The following is an 18,879-nucleotide window of genomic DNA, read 5'->3' as shown; positions in this document are numbered from 1 at the left end:
TACTGACTAAATTTCCATTCTTAAATAAATAAATAAATAAATAAATAAAATCACCAACACCCCTGGACCAGACAGGAGATGTCCTGTAACTAAAAGAGGCCAGAGGCAACAATGAAGGAACTGAACATTAGAGGGTTTGCAAACATCTCTCTGAGCTTTGGCTCAAATAGGTGCAGCTGATGGGTTTCAGTGTCATCTTCATAGTCTGAGATTGCTTGAGAAACCAGATCATGATTTCTGAGACAAGGAATACAGCTTGAATTTCCAAAGACATATCTTTGGCAGTAAGAAATACAAGATAAGTTCCATCCAATTTTCATTTTATACAAGAGAAAACCAAGTTTGCCACACCCAAATCAAAAGTGTAGAGGGGCCAGTGTTTAGCTCAACTGGTTGAGCTCAATGCGACCCCCCCCCCCCCCCCCCCCCTTAAAAAAACAAAACAAAAAAAAAACCCAAACAAACAAACAAACAAACAAACAAAAAACAACAACAACACAAAAAACAAAAACAAACAAACAAAAAAACAAAAAAACAACAACAACACATAAAAACAAAAACAAACAAACAAAAAGGGGACTTTTCTCTTCCCACAAGCTCAGTTATGATGCACAGTGACTGTGAATTTATATTATCTGTGTAAAAAATGTATACAGGAGTCTCTACAATGATTCACTATACGTTGGATTTCTCATAAAACCTCAAGTGTAAAAGTGTTGCGCAGATGCATCTTGTAAATCACATCACTGAAGGATCACAAGTGATTAATGTCACCTTTCAATACTTCAGGCCAGGAAAGTGTTGAGGGAATTTCACACGGAGCCAGAGCTGCCAGTTTTCTGATCATAAAATTACATATTTTGGCTTATCACCAAAATCCTGTCATAAGTTTGCACATCTTTTGTTTTGTCAGCAAATAAATAGGAGCGGATCTCCCTGCACTCATCACACCCGTTTACACGAATCCTTCAATACTCACGAGCTGCTGGAAAAAGGAAGGTAACGTAACTGCTAATATGATGTCAAATTCTTCAGGATATTTTATTTAGCATTATAATAGTGAGTTTTTTTTTTTTTTGCCAAGCTCTGCAGTCTTTACAAAATGTTTTAACTCAAAAATATTCTTTTTGACAGCTGAATTAAAGATGAAATTCATCCTGCTTGTAGCCTGCATCATTGGGATGGCTTTGTGTGCCCCTGTAAGAAAAATCCTTTCTTTCTAAAACATGTATTTTATTTCTCTTTTCTGAAAACTGTAAATAAATGTATCCAGTTATAAATAAGTTCAACTTTTTGTTAGTTTTTATGGTTTTGCAGATGATCAAATTTCCTTAAGTTATTTAGCAGTCTCAGCACAGTTTAGCTGTAAATATTTAACAAAAAGATATTTTACATTTGATTAAATCTAGATTATTTTCTCTTTCTGTTACAGCCACAGATGTACATGGAGTTTGACATCCACTATGCTCCAGCTGAGGTATAGTGAAACAAAGCAGGGATCAGCTTCTGTATATCATGACACACACTCAAAATTTAAATTTAAACACTTTTAACATAACTGAATGAGTTCAGCATGCAGACCAGATGTCATCTGAACACCACTGGTAATAATGTATTCTTAGTTGAGCTGCTGTGTGATTTCCTCCATAGTCCTCTAAAGGTCAATTTGATTAATGCCTTTTTCACAGGCGGCCCAGGCCATCCCTGCTGGAGCTGTACCTGGAACCCTGGATGTTGTAAGAACTCATTATTATTGTTTTACATCAGTTCAAGGCATGTTTACATTATGACAATATAATGACAGTAATGACAATAATCACGACTGTTTTCATTACCAGCTGCTGCCAGTTGATAACCAGAGACACCTTATTGGAGGACCTGTGAGTTACACATCACAGCTTGATGTCTTCACAGGCTAATTATCAATTGTAGATAGTAGTAAGAACTCAAGAAGCACTGAAAACTTAACTTGCAACGTGAATTAAGTTCAGTGAATGTGGTAAAAAGATAAAAGCTGTTTAAGAGATTACTTATGTGCATAAATTTATGCCTGAATGTCTTTTCACTGAAAGGTCCGTGGCTTCATTAAACAGGAGATTCCCAAACCAAATGGTGGAAACGAAGATGTGGTAAGTGCCTGCAGATTTGATCTTCTCTGAAAGAAAGATTTTATTGAAATAATGATCTCATTACATTCTCATCTGCTCCAGTATTATCCCTTTGGGTTCAATGTGCCAGATCCTGCTGTAGTTGTTCCCGCTGCCCCAGCTGTTGCCATTGTTCCTGCAGCTCCTGCAGCTCCAGCTGCTCCAGCTGCTCCAGCTGCTCCAGCTGCACCTGTTGTTGCTGTAAGATAAACTAACCTTTTGCATGGTGGACTCTTTAAATGAATTCAGTAAGATGCTGAGCATACTGTATTGCTCTGTACAGTTGTTTATTGAAAGACTGCAGTAGATGTTAAAAAAAGAGTTGATGATGAGGGCAGAAGGTTCATTCCAATAAACAAGTATTGCGTCAAAGAAAGTTTCTTCTATCTATTTCTGCTGAGCTGTGGGAAACAGCAACAAATCAGATGACATGTTGGAAACTATCCTTACTCCTGACTCACTAAAAGCCTCTGTCATTATAGGCTGCCAAACCCAGCGATGATGATGAGGAGGAGGACGACTGAAAATAACCTGAGTTAGCAGCATTTGCACTCATGTGTACACAAACAGGTACTATTTAGATTCCTGGTCACAAGGACATTTAAGTATAATATTGCAAACTCATCTAAGAGATTTTAATGAAATTGTGTCTGAGAACATGTGAAGATCATATATTAATCATGGTGGCTGTGTTTTGTTGTTATTTAAGGTGACTGACGGTGTATGACCAGCAGCAAGCTTTGATGAAAGATGACAAGTCTGCAAACCTTTTATCTTGATCCTAAAAAATAATTTGGTGCTATACATTTTTAAGGAAGAGTGAACTCTGAATATGGTGCTAAAGTTTTTTGATAATTAAAAGCATAAAAGTGCTTTATTCTTTGCAACAGAAGTGGTGCCATGCTGTGAAATATGATTGTTTTTCTATCCCTGCTTGTGGTTTCATCAATTGTAGTCAACAGCATGTTCTCTCAACCAAATTTGTGATCTTCTTGCTTCATAATAAATGAAAATGATTCATTCATTTTGCTGTTTGTATTTTTTCTTTTCTTTCTTTTCAAGTGAGCAACAACATTCTGTATTTTGTAGTTTGTACATCCTTTTGTGAAGAATTTATCTGCAAATCAAGTCTTTACAAGTGGTAAATTAATGCAATTTTTTACAGCTTTCAGGTGTTAAATTGCACCTGTGCTCTGTACCTTATTGTCACGAGTGATGTGAGGTATATAATTAGAAGACTTTTCTCAATGAAACCTGTTCACCTGTTTCTGACTGCCAATGGATTTATTTAAGGACTGTGTCTTATAGGACTTACATAGCAAACTGAACACAGCTGTAAATCTTTGTCATCCTTTCAGACAGTAGAGATAAACAGATAGTTGGATGACATGTGGTTGGAAAAACAGCGAAGAAGAACGCTTATGTCATCCCAAAATGAGTAATGCTATTAATGCCTAACTATGACAAGTCAAACAAGAGTCCATTCAGTAAAATTTCAATATTGATTAACCTATTTTATATTTTGATATATATAGTATAATATACATGTATATTTATTATACATAAATAGTATAATACACTGTCCAACGACTTTATAAGGTGTCCCTTTTTCTTTTACCTTCAGAACTATCTTAATTATTTTTGGCATAGATATAAGAAGGTGTTGGAAACATTTCTTAAAGATTTTGATCCATATTGACATGTTGCCATAACACAATTGTAGCAGATTATTGGCTGGACATCCATGATACCAATTCCCCATTCCACTACATCCCAAAGGTGCTCCATTGGATTGAGATCTGGTGACTGTGAAAGCCATTTTATTACAGTGAACTCAGAAAATATCCCTGCATCATTGTACCACTACCAGTCTGAACCTGTGATACAAAGCAGCATGCTTTCATGTTGTTTAGGCCAAATTCCCACCATCTGAATGTTGCAGGTGAAATCAAGACTCACCAGACCAGGCAACGTTTTACTACTCTTCTATTGTGAAATTTAGGTGGGTCTGTGGGAATTATGGCCTCAGTTTGATAGGAATGACAGTTGTGTGGTCTTTAGCTGCCGTAGCCCATCTGCTTCAAGGTTGGATATGTGGTGCATTCAGAGATGGTATTCTGCATACCTTGGTTGTAAACAGTGGTTATTTGAGTTGCTGTTCCTTTTCTATCATCTCCAACCAGTCTGTCCATTCATCCACAAACCATTTTTACTGACTGCCAACTGACTATTCTATCTTTTGGATCATTCTCTGTAAACCCTAAAGATGATTGTGCATGAAAATCTCTGTAGATAAGCAGTTACTGAAATACTCAGACTGGCACCAACAACTATGATACATTCAAAGTAAAGGTGGATTTATACTCGCGCAGCGTCTGCGTGCAGTCAGCTATGATGTAGCTGATGCTGGTGAGTTTGCTCTTGCACTCAGCGTAGAGGTTACACGTAGTTTTGGTGTTGTGTTGCAGTTTCTTCTCCTAATCTGAAGGTGGCAGCAGGGGTGGTATCGGCTGGCAAACTGACCAGGTCCTAGTTTTTTGAATGGTTCACTTCAGTTCGGTAAGTATTTTCTGTTTTAAAACAATGGAGCCCACTATGGTTCAGTGTCTTTGTTTGCTTGTGGAAGAAAACAAAGAAATAACTCGATCAGCCTCTCATCAACTTGATCGACTGGTTATTATTTTTTCAAAATGGTGGTCACCACACAAATTTAGCGAGAAGATCCAGATATCCGGCAACACGTGATCCCAAACTGACCAATCACAAGGGAGTACCTCTGTGTAACCGTCTGCGTAGCACGGGTGCACATCAGGTCCGGTAGAGGTGCACATCGAGCCTCTGCGGACCTACACAGAGCCTATGGCGGTTATGCAGACGCAAACGGCGTGTGAGCATAAATCCGCCTTAACTGAAATCCCCCCCCCCATTTTGATGCTCAGTTTGAACGTCACCAAGCTGTCTTGACCATGTCTACAAGCCTAAATGTATTAAGGTGCTACTATGTGATTTATTGATTAGCTTTATGTGTTAATAAGCAACTGACCAGGTGTACCTAATTTCCTTTAAAAATGTGAGTTTCAGAGATACTCGTAGTTCTTAGTGAAGCAACGAGAAGAAAGCAAACTTCAAAATGTATGCTGGGCATGTGCTGAAGACATTAATATCTTTTATAATACATTTTACAATTTATTGCACTGAATGACCCACCACTCTTTTAAGACAAAATTTTGTTATTTTATATAAAACTTATTTAGCTCTAAAATGCCACAAACAGCAGAAGAGCAAAAATATCATAAGAGCAGAATGACTGGTGAGCAGGGTGAAGGCGATCTGTTTCTAGACACTGTAATCAAACTAAGTCCATTAGTCAGAAAGTGGGTTTGACCACTTGTCATTTAGTAAAGCTAAAGACTAGATACCTGCACTACCCACTCATTGAGTGAGTTCACTCCCCTTGAGAGTAATTGGCGCTTGGGCAAGCGGGCACCCTATAAAAGTCAAAATAACGCTGTGGATGATATGATACAATCAGGTGGCATCATCTCATCCACAACATTCATCATTTCATCTTCTCTCTCTGGAGCTTGTTTTTCCACAGAGGGTGAGTCCATCCTTACTTGTCTAACAGAAAGCGACCATGCAATGTGACTGTCAGAATTTGCAATGATCAATCTTGTGTCTTCAGGACAAAAATGAAACTGGCCATCCTGTGCCTGTGCTTGGCTAGCACAGCCTCTGCTGTACCAGTAAGTCTTACTTTTAATATGATTCTAAGTCTAAAACCAAAACTAAAACTCTAAATCTGTGCAAAACTTATAAATATATCAATGAATGAACCCTATTGTGTATTATTTGTATGTACTGTTGGTTTATTTTTTATTTTATCATTAGTTTTTTTATGTTTTACAATTATTTTTTCATCTTTGTGAATAATTTTGTAATAATTTGTACATGTACTGAAATTTCAACATTCTGTTTGGAAAGACTTAATTAAAAAGATAAGAACAAACTATAAGTGTTAGCTAACAGATAAAATTTACTTTCCAATGGCAGAAAGTTGTTTTTTTCCCAAGAAAAGTTGTTTTAATTTGATCCAAATATGTGTGTTTGTGCCTGTAGTATCAGTACTTGCCACATTACACAGCTTCCAGACCACAGGCACCATCTGCAATGGTAATTATCCATACTGTGCACTGCTGTTAGCTGCTGAGCCTCATCTGTTGTTTTTATTTTGCTAGATGAAGCATTGCAGAAATACTACTTTGCTAAACATTTTTACTGACATTCTTTTTTTTTAATCCTCTTTTTTTTCTTAACCTTCATTCAGGTGAAAAATTCCTTTGCAGGGGGCTTCCTGCCTGGACTTCAAGGAGGTTACAGTGTGGAATTTGTATGTCAAACAATTTAAACAAATATATGTTTTTATGTATATTTTATGATGTGTGGCCCTACTGAGATAATAAACTGTGTTTACAGTACACATAAACATCTGTGTTTTTCTCAGTTCTATCCACACAGAACTACTGGTGGTGCTGGACTAAATCCAGCAGATGTAAGCATGCATCTATTTTTCTGACACATTGACCTCTAAAGAAATAGGTGGTAAAAATGTAACATAATTAATTTCATTGCTGGCTGATTGTGCTTTCTGCAGCCCAATTCCCGTTACGGTTTAGTCAAATACTCCATTCCTCAGCCGCCGGGCAGACAGAGTGTTGAAATTGTAAGTTATTCTCTAAGTATATTTGGTACAAGAAACAATTTCTGGAAGACAATCCATTAATATCTGTGTGATGCTCTGTGTTTATATGTGCAGTTCTACCCCTATGACTTCGCTGAGCAAAGGGTAAACATTTATACTTTGATATTATTTTTTTGTGCATCTGCAAGTATAACAATAAGTGTACTACGGGACTGTATTAAATGTGTTGGCTTTTTTTCCAGGTCATTACAAGCTTTCCTCCGATGAGCAATGGCCCGGTTTCACGTGATGTAAGATTTAGATTTTTTAAAATGTTTTTCCAAAATCTTCTTAATATACTTTCACACCCTTGGGGAAAAATATTCACTCACTGGCTTTATTTGTATTTTTCAGGTTTTACCATTTGGCTATCCTCCTCAAAATGTTCCCCAGCAAAACACCAACGTAAGAACAGAACCAAACATAACTAAGCTCTTGTTGTAATGATTTTTTTTGTGTGTGTGTGTGAGTGTGTGTGTGTGAGAGATGTGAGACATTTTTTTCTTCCAAGTCTTCATTTCACTATTTTTTGTGGGAAAAAAATATTCACTTATTGATTTTTTTTTTTCTTTGCATTTTAAGGCCTTCTCATTTGGCTATCCCCCTCAAAATGTTCCCCAGCAAAACACCAACGTAAGAACAGAAAAAAAGAAACCAAAGCTCTCATTCTTTGAAGTTCTATTTCTCCCTTTTTACTGTATGTGATTTGTTTTCTTCTGTCAGATTCAATCCTTCGATCCATCACAGGATCCAGCGCAACAACTCCAGCAGGATCAGCCCACACAGACAAGCCAGGTAATATTAAAGTAATATTTGAAGATACGAGACTGCAAACCAAAATTCTGATTTAATTATGCAAAAATGAATTAAAAGATGTTTCCTTATCTGTCTTTGTAGGTTTCACCAAAGATGTGAAGGAGCAAATGATCATTTCCTCTTCATCCTTATCATTTTGAGCAGTTATGTATGCTTATCGACAATTAAAATGAAAGATAAATGGATAATCAGAAAATAGCTGTTTTTTAATATGAACAAATAACATTTTGAAAGTTAGATTATCTGTACTGAATGAACCATAAATCCTATGAACTGTTTGATCTCCTTGACTGGTTAACACTAAGTCGATGTATAAGTCTAGACTGATTTCACATCCTGCCTGCTGCATGTTCACAGTACCTATTAGTTGATTGTAAACTCTAATTTTCATGTGCTTTTCTTTTATTTAATAAACATTTAGAAGCAATTCTATTATTTATTTTCTTTCTTTTTACTACTTATTTGCAGAGTTTTTGAAATAGTACATTTTGGTGGTCTGTAGTGGAAGCACATCTTGTGTCTATTTGTTTCATACTCTAGTTATTTACCACATCATTACGCTAGCCTTAACACAGGAAAATTAAGAAAAGAAAAAGTGTTGCTTTAAATAGACCCTTGCTATGTTTAACAGGTACTTTAAAAGCACCTTGTTAACTTCTGATTGTTTACACCTGCTTATTGCAATGCAGGGTTGTAGGTGGGAGTTATCACTGCCATCCAGCAGGGGACACCGAAAACAATAACCAGTGTATCACAGGGTCAACATAGAGGGACAAGCAACCACTCTGAGAGAGAATGTAAAAAACGTACTGTATGTTTTTGGACTGTGGGAGGAAATATCCAAAAAGAACATGCAAACTCCTCACAGAAAGCGCCTGCAAAGTTCAAACCAGGAAACTTTTTTAACTCTACTCATCAATATATTTTGTGGCCTCTGCTCTTCATTTCTATATTTGTATTGCCAGAAATTCAAACCTTTAACAGAAACTCGTATGAACACTCGAATGATTATTTGGCCTTAATTTCTTATAAAAAAATTTTGTAACTATAAAATTACATTTTCTAATAAGTAATTTTCACAAAAGAGAGCACAAACAGTTGACAAAAACTTTTAGCTTTGATAAGAGCAAAAAACACTATAAACCAGTATAATACATTCTTTAACACTTAAACATGATAAATGTCAGCTTGATTTTCATAATCTAGGGATTCAAAAGTACCATTAGCTTAAAATAAAAATAAGAAATTCATATTATTTAAATTTTGTTTAATATTATAGACGGAAAACATCAAGCTAAAACACTATGATTTGTGGTTGACCTCAATAAATGCTTCAGGACAAGGAAAAAATGAGTAGAGGAGGATCTAAAGAAAAGAATAAAACAAAACAGCAATCTTCCCTGATACGCAGGTCTTAACTTACTCTGAATGCTGTTTATAGCTACAGTACAGGAACAGTATACATTAAGCATGTCATATAAGTGTTATGCTGCAGGACATCATACTTAATATAAATTGCTTCAGTGGTTGGCAGATTTCCCCACACTGTTAACTGTCATAAAAAATAAACACCATCCTGGGAAAGATACCTGCTGCCCTGGGGTCAAAAGCCAGTTGCAGCTTGATGTAACACTTATTTTTTCAAAGACACCTCTAAACACATAGGCGCCATCCTCTCACGCTATTTCTATCACTGATTTTCGTTAGTGGAACGCTCAGCTTGTGGTGAAAACATATGAAAGCTGCTTTGAAAGACTTAATTTGAAGCTTCAACATGACAGACGCCTTTGTAACAACTAATCTAATACTAAACAAAGTCTGCTGCAAAGAATAAGGTGATAGGTGGATGATTAGAAATAATCAACATCAGATAACCTATAATAATCCCTAAAGTGTTCCTTTTTTAAAATCATAATAAGATAAAATCAACATGATACTAGAATATGGACATACAAATGTTTGTAGAGATTAGGACCTTATGTTTATCAAGATTTTTTTAATATATATATTTTGCTCATTTTCAGCTTAATCTTGTTCCAGTTTTTGACTTAATTAATTGTACTGTGCAAACCGAGTTGGGTTAAGTGTTTTTAAAATAGTTTCTTCTCCACATTTAAATCAGCCAAAGAAGCTGTAGTTAGTTTCATTAAGATTTTTTTATGGATTTTGATACTGATTACAAGGATATTTGAAACAGTACAGAAAATGTAAAGAGACAACATTACAGCTTCCAACAACTGACCTGCCTTAAGATCTGTGTAATAAGTTGCATGACTTGGATTCCCTGTGGCTTGGAACAGGCCTCCAGACCTCCAAGTCACCTGATGCTAACAGCTGTGTGAGGGGACTTTGTTATCAATGTGTGAAGAAGCTTATAAAGTTCAAACATTTGTAGAATGGCTCGTCTCCCTTTCATTATGCAACAGTCACTTGTAAAGAGATCAGGCTTTGCTGAATTTACTATTTCAGCTACTAAATCAACATGATTTATGATGTTATAATGGAGTTGAAATTAGGTCTCAGTTTATTCGGGGCAGTCTCATATTTTTAGATGCCTGGTTCCTGCTGTCTCCAGAGACAGCAGAAGAGCAGACAGCAGGAACCCATTTTCACTATGGGTAAACAGACCGCAAAGCACAGTAATATATTACATGACAGGACACACCTCAGAGCCAGTCTCTCAATTATGCTTTTGACAAACAGACCCTCATTCCACAGCTATCAGTATCATGAATAATCAAGTCTGAAAGCATGAGTCAACAAATCATATTTACTTTTTGCACATCAGCAATGTGTTTGCTCTGCTAAGCAAAGGACAATTTAATTAAGTTGGCAAAAGACAGGTATTCCTGTTGGAACAGTAATCGCGGTATAACCTTGATAAACTTAAAGAGCTAATCTCACTGTGTGGCGTCAATGCAAAAGTAAAGCCTTTCATGAACTAATGTAAAAATTGTTATCTTTTTGTGAAACTCAGTGTCTCAGCAGATCTGAGATTAGATTGTCTGGGATGCAGTTTTGCAGATTACAGGGTAAGTCTTTCATTATCTGACCTGGAACCAGAAAAAAAAAACAACAACAAAGAAGAGACCTGCAATGCAACACAAGGAGACTCCATACTGCCTATTAGCAATGTGTGTGTAAGTGCTTCTACCACACATTGACTGCAAAGTGTGTTAACTGTCCATGTAGGAGATAATATGTTTTGGAAAACATGGAAATATGCTGCCTGTAGGAATTGAAACTATTTGCTCTAATTAAAGATCTCAGCACAACACTGTGAAAAAAAAAAAAAAACTTTTAGAAATAAAGATGAATTGTCAGGATAACAGAAATCTTGCATGTAAAGATGCCTGTTTATATATAACATAACGATTTGCTGGTTTATCAATAATGTCACAGCCTTTTAGAAGGAGTCAGTTTAATTTACATTCAGGTTGTGGAACAGATATAGAAATTATTCATTGTCATTATGCAGTTAATGGTATATTTAAATGTTGCTTCTAGTGGAAGGATTAAAACCCACATAATATAAAAAACAAAACACTAGTTTCTTGATAGACTAATAGATATCTAGAATAAAAGCAAACAGATCTTTTCCATTATTTTATTTAAAAAAATAATTCAGTAATTCAGTCTTTTTAAGGTTCTCTGTAGACGAGTTTGACCTTTTGAGGGTTTTAAAGCTCCAAATCTAAGTTAAGGCAGGGTTCTTTTGGTCCTTGAGGGCCACTGTTCTGCAGGTTCTAGATCTAGATGCTTTTCTGCTCCAAATCACCAGCCTATTGTCAAGTTCTACACAATTACCCATTAGTTTTTTTATTTTTTTTTTATTGCATTCTATTTTATACTTTACTTGCACATTATTGCCTCTATTTTACTTTATACCTGTATATATTATATCTTAGTGCTTACCCTGCTTTACTGTTGGTGTTGTATTGCTGCTGGTACCCAAATTTCCCTGAGGACTCTCCAAAGGGATTAATAAAGTATTTTCTATTCTATTCTATTCTAGTTTAAGTCGAGTGTGTTGATACAGGGAAAGATCTAAAACCTGCAGGACAGTGGCCCTTAAGAACCGGGCTTGAAGAGCCTTGCACTAAGGGGGTAAGAGATCAATTTTGGAAGTCAAAAAATCATACGGTTATTGAATAAAAGTTTGGGTTTGTTTGCTACCTTATCAAACTGTTCATATTAATTTGCTTGAACTCAAATGCTATTAAAGTAAATATATGTTCATTTCATACAGAATAAAAGAAAAATCATCTCGCCGTAACAGTAACAGTCACTAAATATTTATTTGCCCAACTGGGTCTATAAATATTTTTATATTTCTTTTTAATTTATTTTACTCATGTTATGTTGGACTTCTCTCTTCTATTGTCTCATGCTGTCTCTTCTCCTAAAGTTTGGTTATAGAGCACCATATGTATGCTTAGCATGCTTGCATGGCATGTGTAATTAACTATAACAAGGGCCTCAACCCCACATACCACCTTTTTCAGTTTTGACATGTGAGAGGATTTCTTCAAACACAAAGCTGTGCACATTTCACTGGATGTGATTGGCTATTACAGGATATTCCAGGATATAAATGGCACCCATGTGAAACATGTAATAGACTTCATTTCATCTCTGAAGGGAAAGGTACTCTCGCTTTTTTTCCCCCTTTTTTTTAATGCACCAGGAAAACAAAGGTGAGACAAACATGATTCATAATGAAGCAGAAAGAATTTTACAGTTTGTTTCACACAGTCTGGAAGATCTTTTCTTCTTTATTTTTAATTCTTGAAAAAAAAAATGTTTATTTAGCAAAGGGAATGAAGAGAGTTTATATATTTCTCTACAGAGAAAGTCATTATGAAACTGTTTGTGATATTGATGTGCCTGCTGGTCACGATCTCTGCAGCCCCTGTGAGTCTTGCACCATATTATTTTACCTTAAATAGCACAACAAATCCTCCTTTAAACATTTAAACACTATTGTTCTTCATAACTGACTGATGCTCACTTCCACTCTTTTGCTTTGTAGGCATCAGACAGTGAAAGTAATGAGGTAAGAGGCTTTCTTTTTTACTTTTCTTTCAAGTTTTGGGTCTGTCTGCAAGGCTTGCCATGTCATGTGTTCTGTCATATCATCAATCAGCATGATGGGTGTCTGAAAGAGACAAGATAATGGGCTTCATTGCAACTCATGTCTGGAGATGTCTGGTATTTATTTAGCAGGTTGCAGCCCATGCTAATGAGGCCCTGAGGTTAATGGAGATGTACAGGCTGTACCAGCAGCAGGTAGAGGGGTTCATTGACATTTTACCTAAAGAACATTAAGAGATGGTTGTTCATCACCTCAAATAATCTGAAAATAATCATCAGTCTCCATCATGAATCTTTATTTTTCAGGGACTAGTTGGGAACCCCTTTCTTCCTGCTGCTGATGCACCTGTAAGTTTAATTATGTTAGATTCCATCAGACTTTAGATACTGATTCCTGTGAAAACTAACAAAAACTGCAATCATAAAACATGTTTTACTTATTCAAGGATTATTTATATGTTTAGGCTGATTCAGCAGTTGCCACAGCAGTAAGTACACACACAACACTGCAACATCTGCCACAACTGTTTGAGTTAAAGGTATGCTTTTTATGCAGGTGGATGCAGCTCCAGCAGTTGCAGGAGATGCATCAGATGAGGAGACAGAGGTGAGCAAGCAGCTTTCGCTCATACCAAATGGAATATAGTTATTTTTCCTCTCAACAGAGGTACATTTTTGTTGACATTTTACTTCCAGTTTAAATAGATGCTTCTGATAATAAGCTTATTTAATTGTGTGACACTTTTTGATTATTGCTGCATTCACACATATGGCACTTTGGCTCATATAAAAGTGTAAAAATGACATAATGTACAACTGAAGCAGAGCACATGTTGCAGGAACAACAATTGCACCATATTAGAAGAACACCATTCATTCACTGTTCAAGGTGAAGGCACCATGTGAAAGCAGCATACTGTTAATGATGCTGGGCATTCATGTTGTACATCACAGTGTATCTGCCTGAGTTAGAGGTGACAGCATTATCCTGAGAGACAATGTGCACAATACCAGGACTCTGAAGCAGCTGAAAAATGTAAGGTCCCTCACTGTAATAGAAAAAATTAAAAACATTTTCTTTTAATATCTTTCATGGCAGCATCTTCTGACCTAATTCAAATTAAACCTCTTGAGTTATTTTATACCAGAAATTTTTTATTTATATGTTTTTTTTTTTTTTTTTTTACATTCTCCACATTGAACAACATTCCTTGAAATGGTTTTCTAATTATCTCTTTTCAGTAGTTTATATAGTTTTTCCAAGTAAAAGGTAAATACTTTGACTCCCTGAGAAGAAGTGGATTAAATTCATGAACAAATGACTTATGAGTTGCTTTGGACAGGACAACATTCCCCTGATGCCAAAGCTTACCACAACTAAGTATTTTTTCATTTGTAAAGCAAATGGTACAGGCTTAAACCTAAATTAAATCCTGAATTTCATTAATGAACAACATTACAACTAGTAATATTTTGCCAAATGCAAGTGATAATGAAGTAGATGAGTAAAAACATCAAATTTTGGGTCTGATTGGGCTGTTGTCTGTTTTGTTGCAATTTGTTGCTTATTGCTGCTGGTTATCATCTCCTGCTTTCCTACAAGTGTTGTCTATGCATGCTAAAACTCACAAACATGATTATGAAAGTTGGCATATACGTTTTTAGCAAATGTTTCTATATAAGGATTTTGTAGCCTGATATTGGAATCATTTTACAACTTTGTAGTGTTGTTGAGAATCTGGTGAAGATTTGACGTGAAGTTAAAAGGGCAGTTTCAATTTATGTTTTTTTTCATGGCCACAGGATGAAAACGGTAGCCCAAAAGCTGCTGCTCCCGGTGCTCCTGCAGACCCTCTAAACTCTGATGAGGAAGAGGAGGCAGAAGCAGCTGAAGCTGACCCAGCTGTAGTGGACACAGCACCAGTGGAACCTGCAGCAGAACCTGCAGCAGAACCTGCAGCAGCAGAACCTGCAGCTGCAGAACCTGCAGCTGTTGAACCTGCTGCCGCTGACATCCCTGCAGAAGCTGCACCGGTTGATGGTGCTGCTGTCGATGTGCCTCCTGTTGATATCGTTCCTGTTGACACTGCCCCAGCAGCCCCTGAGGTGGCTGTTGATCCAGCTACCCCTGCTCCTGCTGCTGATGTCCCAGCTGCTGCTGACACTGGTGCTGCTGATGCTGGCACAGCTGTTGATCCTATTGCATTGTAATTATCCGCCACTTCTTCCCAGCATAAGTTAGCCTCTGGTTGTAGTTGGCTTATTTTAGCCAGAAGTAATGCTATAGCCTAGCATTACTAGGCCATGGCATCGGGGAAACACTAAAGAAAAACTGTGACATAAAAATGTCAAAGTGATTCTGCATGTTTTTAGTCCTGAATTACACTAACCTTTCCCTGTTGGATCATTTCTTTAGTCTTTAATGACTTTTTTTCTTCTTTTACATCTGAACTTGAATCCATTTGTAACTAATTTGTACTTTTCTTCAACAGTTTCCAAATGAGGTGACATGCTTTTATTTTATGTTGTTGTTTTGTCTTTGTTTTTCAAGATTAAAATCTTCAAATATGTTGAAGAAAAAATGCATTTCAACTTCAGCTCATTTGTTTTGTTTCATTGAAGAAAATCAGATGGGTTTTACTAACAACATTCAGTATCTTCATCATGTATTCCTGCTGTAAAACTATTCAGCATAAAATAAAGTGAATTCGAGTCCCATAAACACACTTGATGTCTAGCACAATTTATTGCCAAAAAGCTGCAAAAATCACACCTGCCAACAGGGAGTGCCACTGAACTACAGAATTTCCCTCATATGCTGCCTGAAGGAGGAGCATTTCCTGGACACTGTCCTCAGCACTGATAGGGGTTCGGCTTTAACTTCACTCTCATGACTGATGCATTTAAAGGGCGACAGATCTATCTGATCTGAAATCTGTTCCACTGGGACTGATCTAATAGGATCAGATGGGGATATGGCTGAGAATGCTGACTGAGCAGGAGAGGTGTCTATGTGTGTGTGGGTGTGTGTGTGTATGAGTGAGTGTGTGCGTGTGTGTTGACCAAATCCTTTGCTGTTCCGCAAATGGTCAGGAAAATTACAGCCTGTCACGGATCAAATAAATAGATAAAGACTATTGACATAGAAATGGTTTTCAGTGTTGTGGAGAGTGACTATTAGGTGAATTCAAACTTGTCAAAACTTCACTTATCTCAACTCTCACTGGAGTGGACAAATAGGGAGGGTGAGTGACTTTGCTTCACCTCTTCTCAGCCTTCTCTAATCCCCAAATCCTTGTTAGAGACTCAGTGACATGGTTAGATAGACTCAATGCTTACATGTGTCAGTTTCCTATATATATTTTGATATAATTTAAATTAGTATTCAAAGGACAAGGAGTTTATATAATGAATGTGATAAGCTAGTTTTAGACAGAGGAAAAAATTACACAAGGATTAAATGGACTTCTCGTTACATTAAGGAGTGGAAGAGGTAAGATCAGTTTCACAAAACTAGATCAGCTCATCACTACATGTTTCATCATATCATCTGTTTGTGATACCTGATAATTTCTTTCTAAAGGCATCAACTAATTGTTTCACTTTTACCAGTAATGCAACACCTAATTGCAGTTTCTGTTTTTTTCATGTGGGTTCCTGTTACTTTCAACACACCCAGAAATGTCACACAGTCTATTCTGCATTATTTAATATGCATGTCCAAGGTTAGTAATACAGAAGGTGTGATATGGATGAACATGTGCACATTGTGAGCAACAGGATAGATATGAAAATTCAATGTTCAAAGCGCAATGATTCTTTTTAAAGAGCAACACATTATGTTGCTCTGCAACATGTAATAATGTTGTCTTGAACAGTACATCAAGGAGGCCCTTTTTTTCTTTTTTCCCACCCAATTGTCCTGCTTGGGCCTGCTTAGGAAAGAAAAATTACATTAACCTATATTATCCTTTCATTAAAAAAAAAAAAGAAAAGAAAAAAAGCTGGTGGATGCCATACCATGAGACCCATTAACCACGGCAATTAAATAAGCAAACAGCTCTGGTGGAGACAGAACAGATGCATATCAGAAATTTACTTACATGAACTACCTTAAAGAGCTTTGCTTTTATGTTCTGTTCTGCTGTCAGAAATAGAGACTCAGACTTTCTCCACCCGTCTCTCTTTAACCACATGTTTCCACATGAACAAAACTTCATCATAACACCATGCAGCGCTCTTTTGAAGTCCACATATTTGGGATTATGTGTGGGTCAAGATGAGGTCAAGGAAACAATCCTCAGTTTACAACTCAGTTTGGATTTCAAAGTTTGTTTTGGATCATTATCACTTTGCAGAAGCCAGCCTTTTTCTCATCCTCAGCTTTTCCACAGATGGTGTTATGCTTGCCTCCTGAATTTGATGGTATTTGAATCATTCCATGTCTCCCCTTGCCACTGGTTACAACACAAGTCTTAAGCATCACTGATTCATCCCTGTACTTAACTGTTGAAAAAGTATTTCCACAAAATTTTGCATTTTTTTTCTTTGAAACTAACTTTTGCTCAGTCAAAGGATCCTTTTTAATGTTGTTGCACAGACCGTATTTTCTAAATGCATCTGAATTTCAAATAATTGTCAATAATAAGTGTCTGTCCATGTTCAAAAAGGTATGAGTTTTTCTAAAAAACAAACACACAAACAAACAAACAAAAAAAACATTAGGGCTATCATTTGTTCATGGAATTAAACCTTTATTTAACATTCAGAAGCACAAAGGAAATGATTGTCATTGTGTTCATTTATAGACCATGGCATTTAGAAAATATAGACAATTCAAGCTGAAGAAAGGGTATGTTTACCAAAGTATGACACTGATTTACGTTTTGACTACAGTCATGAATCATTTAGGGGCCGAGGATACAAATTTTTATGGTTAAATAATATAAAATAAACATTCTGTCCCCTTCTTTCTGAATAGCAGATTGCAGCTGCTCATCAGTCCATGAACAGTTTGTAAATACTTAACCACCATTTTACAAACTGAATAAATGACTATGGGATGATGTATCACTATGTTCTTACATCTTTGATCATCTTTGTCTACAGAACAGAATAATAACTGATTAACAAAGTGACTGGCTGTTTTTAGAAGGAGCCCTCATGGTGGACATAAGGTTCCACATTATTGTCAAAGCTTTGAAACTGACTTCATTTGGTCTTACCAACTAGAGACCTGGGTAGATTTTCTGAGGGCTCACGTTTTAAATACACTTTTTCTAAACTTTTGCATGCTGTGTCCCTTTTGAGGATCAGTTAATCATTTATTCACTTATCTACTCACAGAAACAGAAAGTTAGATTATAACCTTTTCTGACACTGGTATACCCTAAAATAATAACAGATAGCTCAGAATGGGTGGAATTAAATGGTAATCTTCATTCATTCATTCATTCATTCATTTTCAAAGGTTGACTGAAGATCTGCTGAAATGGACACAGCTCCCACCCTTCCCCACCTCACTGTGACACATCACACTGCATCATACCTTGCAACAGACAGTGAGGAGCAAAGTGAGGATGACCTGTAAGTTATACTTCAAAGACATGTTCGATGCAAATTTAAATGAAAGACTAATTAAAAAAATAATAATAAAAGAACAAAAGAAAGACTTGTCATTTAATTAACCTCATGTATAACATGCTGTGCTTGTTCCAGGAGCGCTCCTCAGTCATATCATTTGGCCAATATGAATAACAACAATAACAATGAAGAGTAAGTACAATTTAAAGTCACAAGATGATGTGAGCTCCTCAAAAAGCTCCTAGCTCTCCTCTCATAAACTTTCAAGTCAATTTACTTTGTGTTTTAACTATTTTAATTATGTTATTCAGAGAGAAAAAAGAAAAAAAGAAAAAGGAGAAGAAAGAGAAGAAGGAAAAAAAGGAGAAGAAGGAAAAAAAAGAGTAATTATTTTACACCCAAACCTTCTGCACATTTGACTTAAAGTTGTATTAGATGTGTATTTGATGCTCAGCATTCCCTGATGTATTTCTGCATTTTACAGAAAAAAGAAGAAGG

General features: G+C 36.3%; 3 protein-coding genes across 7 annotated transcripts; all 3 read left to right on the top strand.

Annotated features, from left to right (window-relative positions):
- Positions 1-964: 964 nt before the first annotated feature.
- Positions 965-3,039, top strand: scpp7 (secretory calcium-binding phosphoprotein 7). 2 transcript variants are annotated; one of them, XM_041983579.1, is made up of 9 exons: positions 965-999; positions 1,135-1,199; positions 1,433-1,477; positions 1,689-1,733; positions 1,839-1,880; positions 2,073-2,129; positions 2,211-2,348; positions 2,630-2,717; positions 2,857-3,039. In XM_041983579.1, the coding sequence occupies exons 2-8, from the start codon at positions 1,146-1,148 to the stop codon at positions 2,669-2,671; spliced, it is 423 nt and encodes a 140-aa protein (XP_041839513.1). In that variant the 5' UTR covers positions 965-999; positions 1,135-1,145; the 3' UTR covers positions 2,672-2,717; positions 2,857-3,039. The 2 variants fall into 2 exon arrangements, with proteins under 2 accessions (XP_041839513.1, XP_041839512.1); XM_041983578.1 differs by having other exon boundaries at positions 1,689-1,736.
- Positions 3,040-5,612: 2,573 nt separating this feature from the next.
- scpp5 (secretory calcium-binding phosphoprotein 5) lies at positions 5,613-8,131 on the top strand. 2 transcript variants are annotated; one of them, XM_041983517.1, is made up of 12 exons: positions 5,613-5,748; positions 5,833-5,893; positions 6,267-6,320; positions 6,475-6,537; positions 6,652-6,699; positions 6,802-6,870; positions 6,964-6,993; positions 7,092-7,139; positions 7,243-7,293; positions 7,471-7,521; positions 7,612-7,683; positions 7,786-8,131. In XM_041983517.1, exons 2-12 carry the CDS (start codon positions 5,840-5,842, stop codon positions 7,801-7,803), a joined length of 558 nt encoding a protein of 185 aa, XP_041839451.1. In that variant the 5' UTR covers positions 5,613-5,748; positions 5,833-5,839; the 3' UTR covers positions 7,804-8,131. The 2 variants fall into 2 exon arrangements, with proteins under 2 accessions (XP_041839451.1, XP_041839452.1); XM_041983518.1 differs by lacking the exon at positions 7,471-7,521.
- A 4,159-nt stretch (positions 8,132-12,290) lies between these two features.
- On the top strand, positions 12,291-15,524 carry enam (enamelin). 3 transcript variants are annotated; one of them, XM_041984128.1, is made up of 8 exons: positions 12,291-12,401; positions 12,554-12,618; positions 12,737-12,760; positions 12,928-12,993; positions 13,105-13,146; positions 13,263-13,286; positions 13,355-13,405; positions 14,602-15,524. In XM_041984128.1, the coding sequence occupies exons 1-8, from the start codon at positions 12,383-12,385 to the stop codon at positions 15,007-15,009; spliced, it is 699 nt and encodes a 232-aa protein (XP_041840062.1). In that variant the 5' UTR covers positions 12,291-12,382; the 3' UTR covers positions 15,010-15,524. The 3 variants fall into 3 exon arrangements, with proteins under 3 accessions (XP_041840062.1, XP_041840063.1, XP_041840064.1); XM_041984129.1 differs by lacking the exon at positions 13,263-13,286; XM_041984130.1 differs by lacking the exons at positions 12,928-12,993; positions 13,105-13,146; positions 13,263-13,286.
- Positions 15,525-18,879: the final 3,355 nt, after the last annotated feature.

This window comes from Melanotaenia boesemani, chromosome 4 (genome assembly GCF_017639745.1).
Source record: "Melanotaenia boesemani isolate fMelBoe1 chromosome 4, fMelBoe1.pri, whole genome shotgun sequence".
Classification (NCBI taxonomy): Eukaryota; Metazoa; Chordata; class Actinopteri; order Atheriniformes; family Melanotaeniidae; genus Melanotaenia; species Melanotaenia boesemani.
Note: the sequence above shows the minus strand (reverse complement) of the source record. Positions and strands in the feature narration are given on the sequence as shown.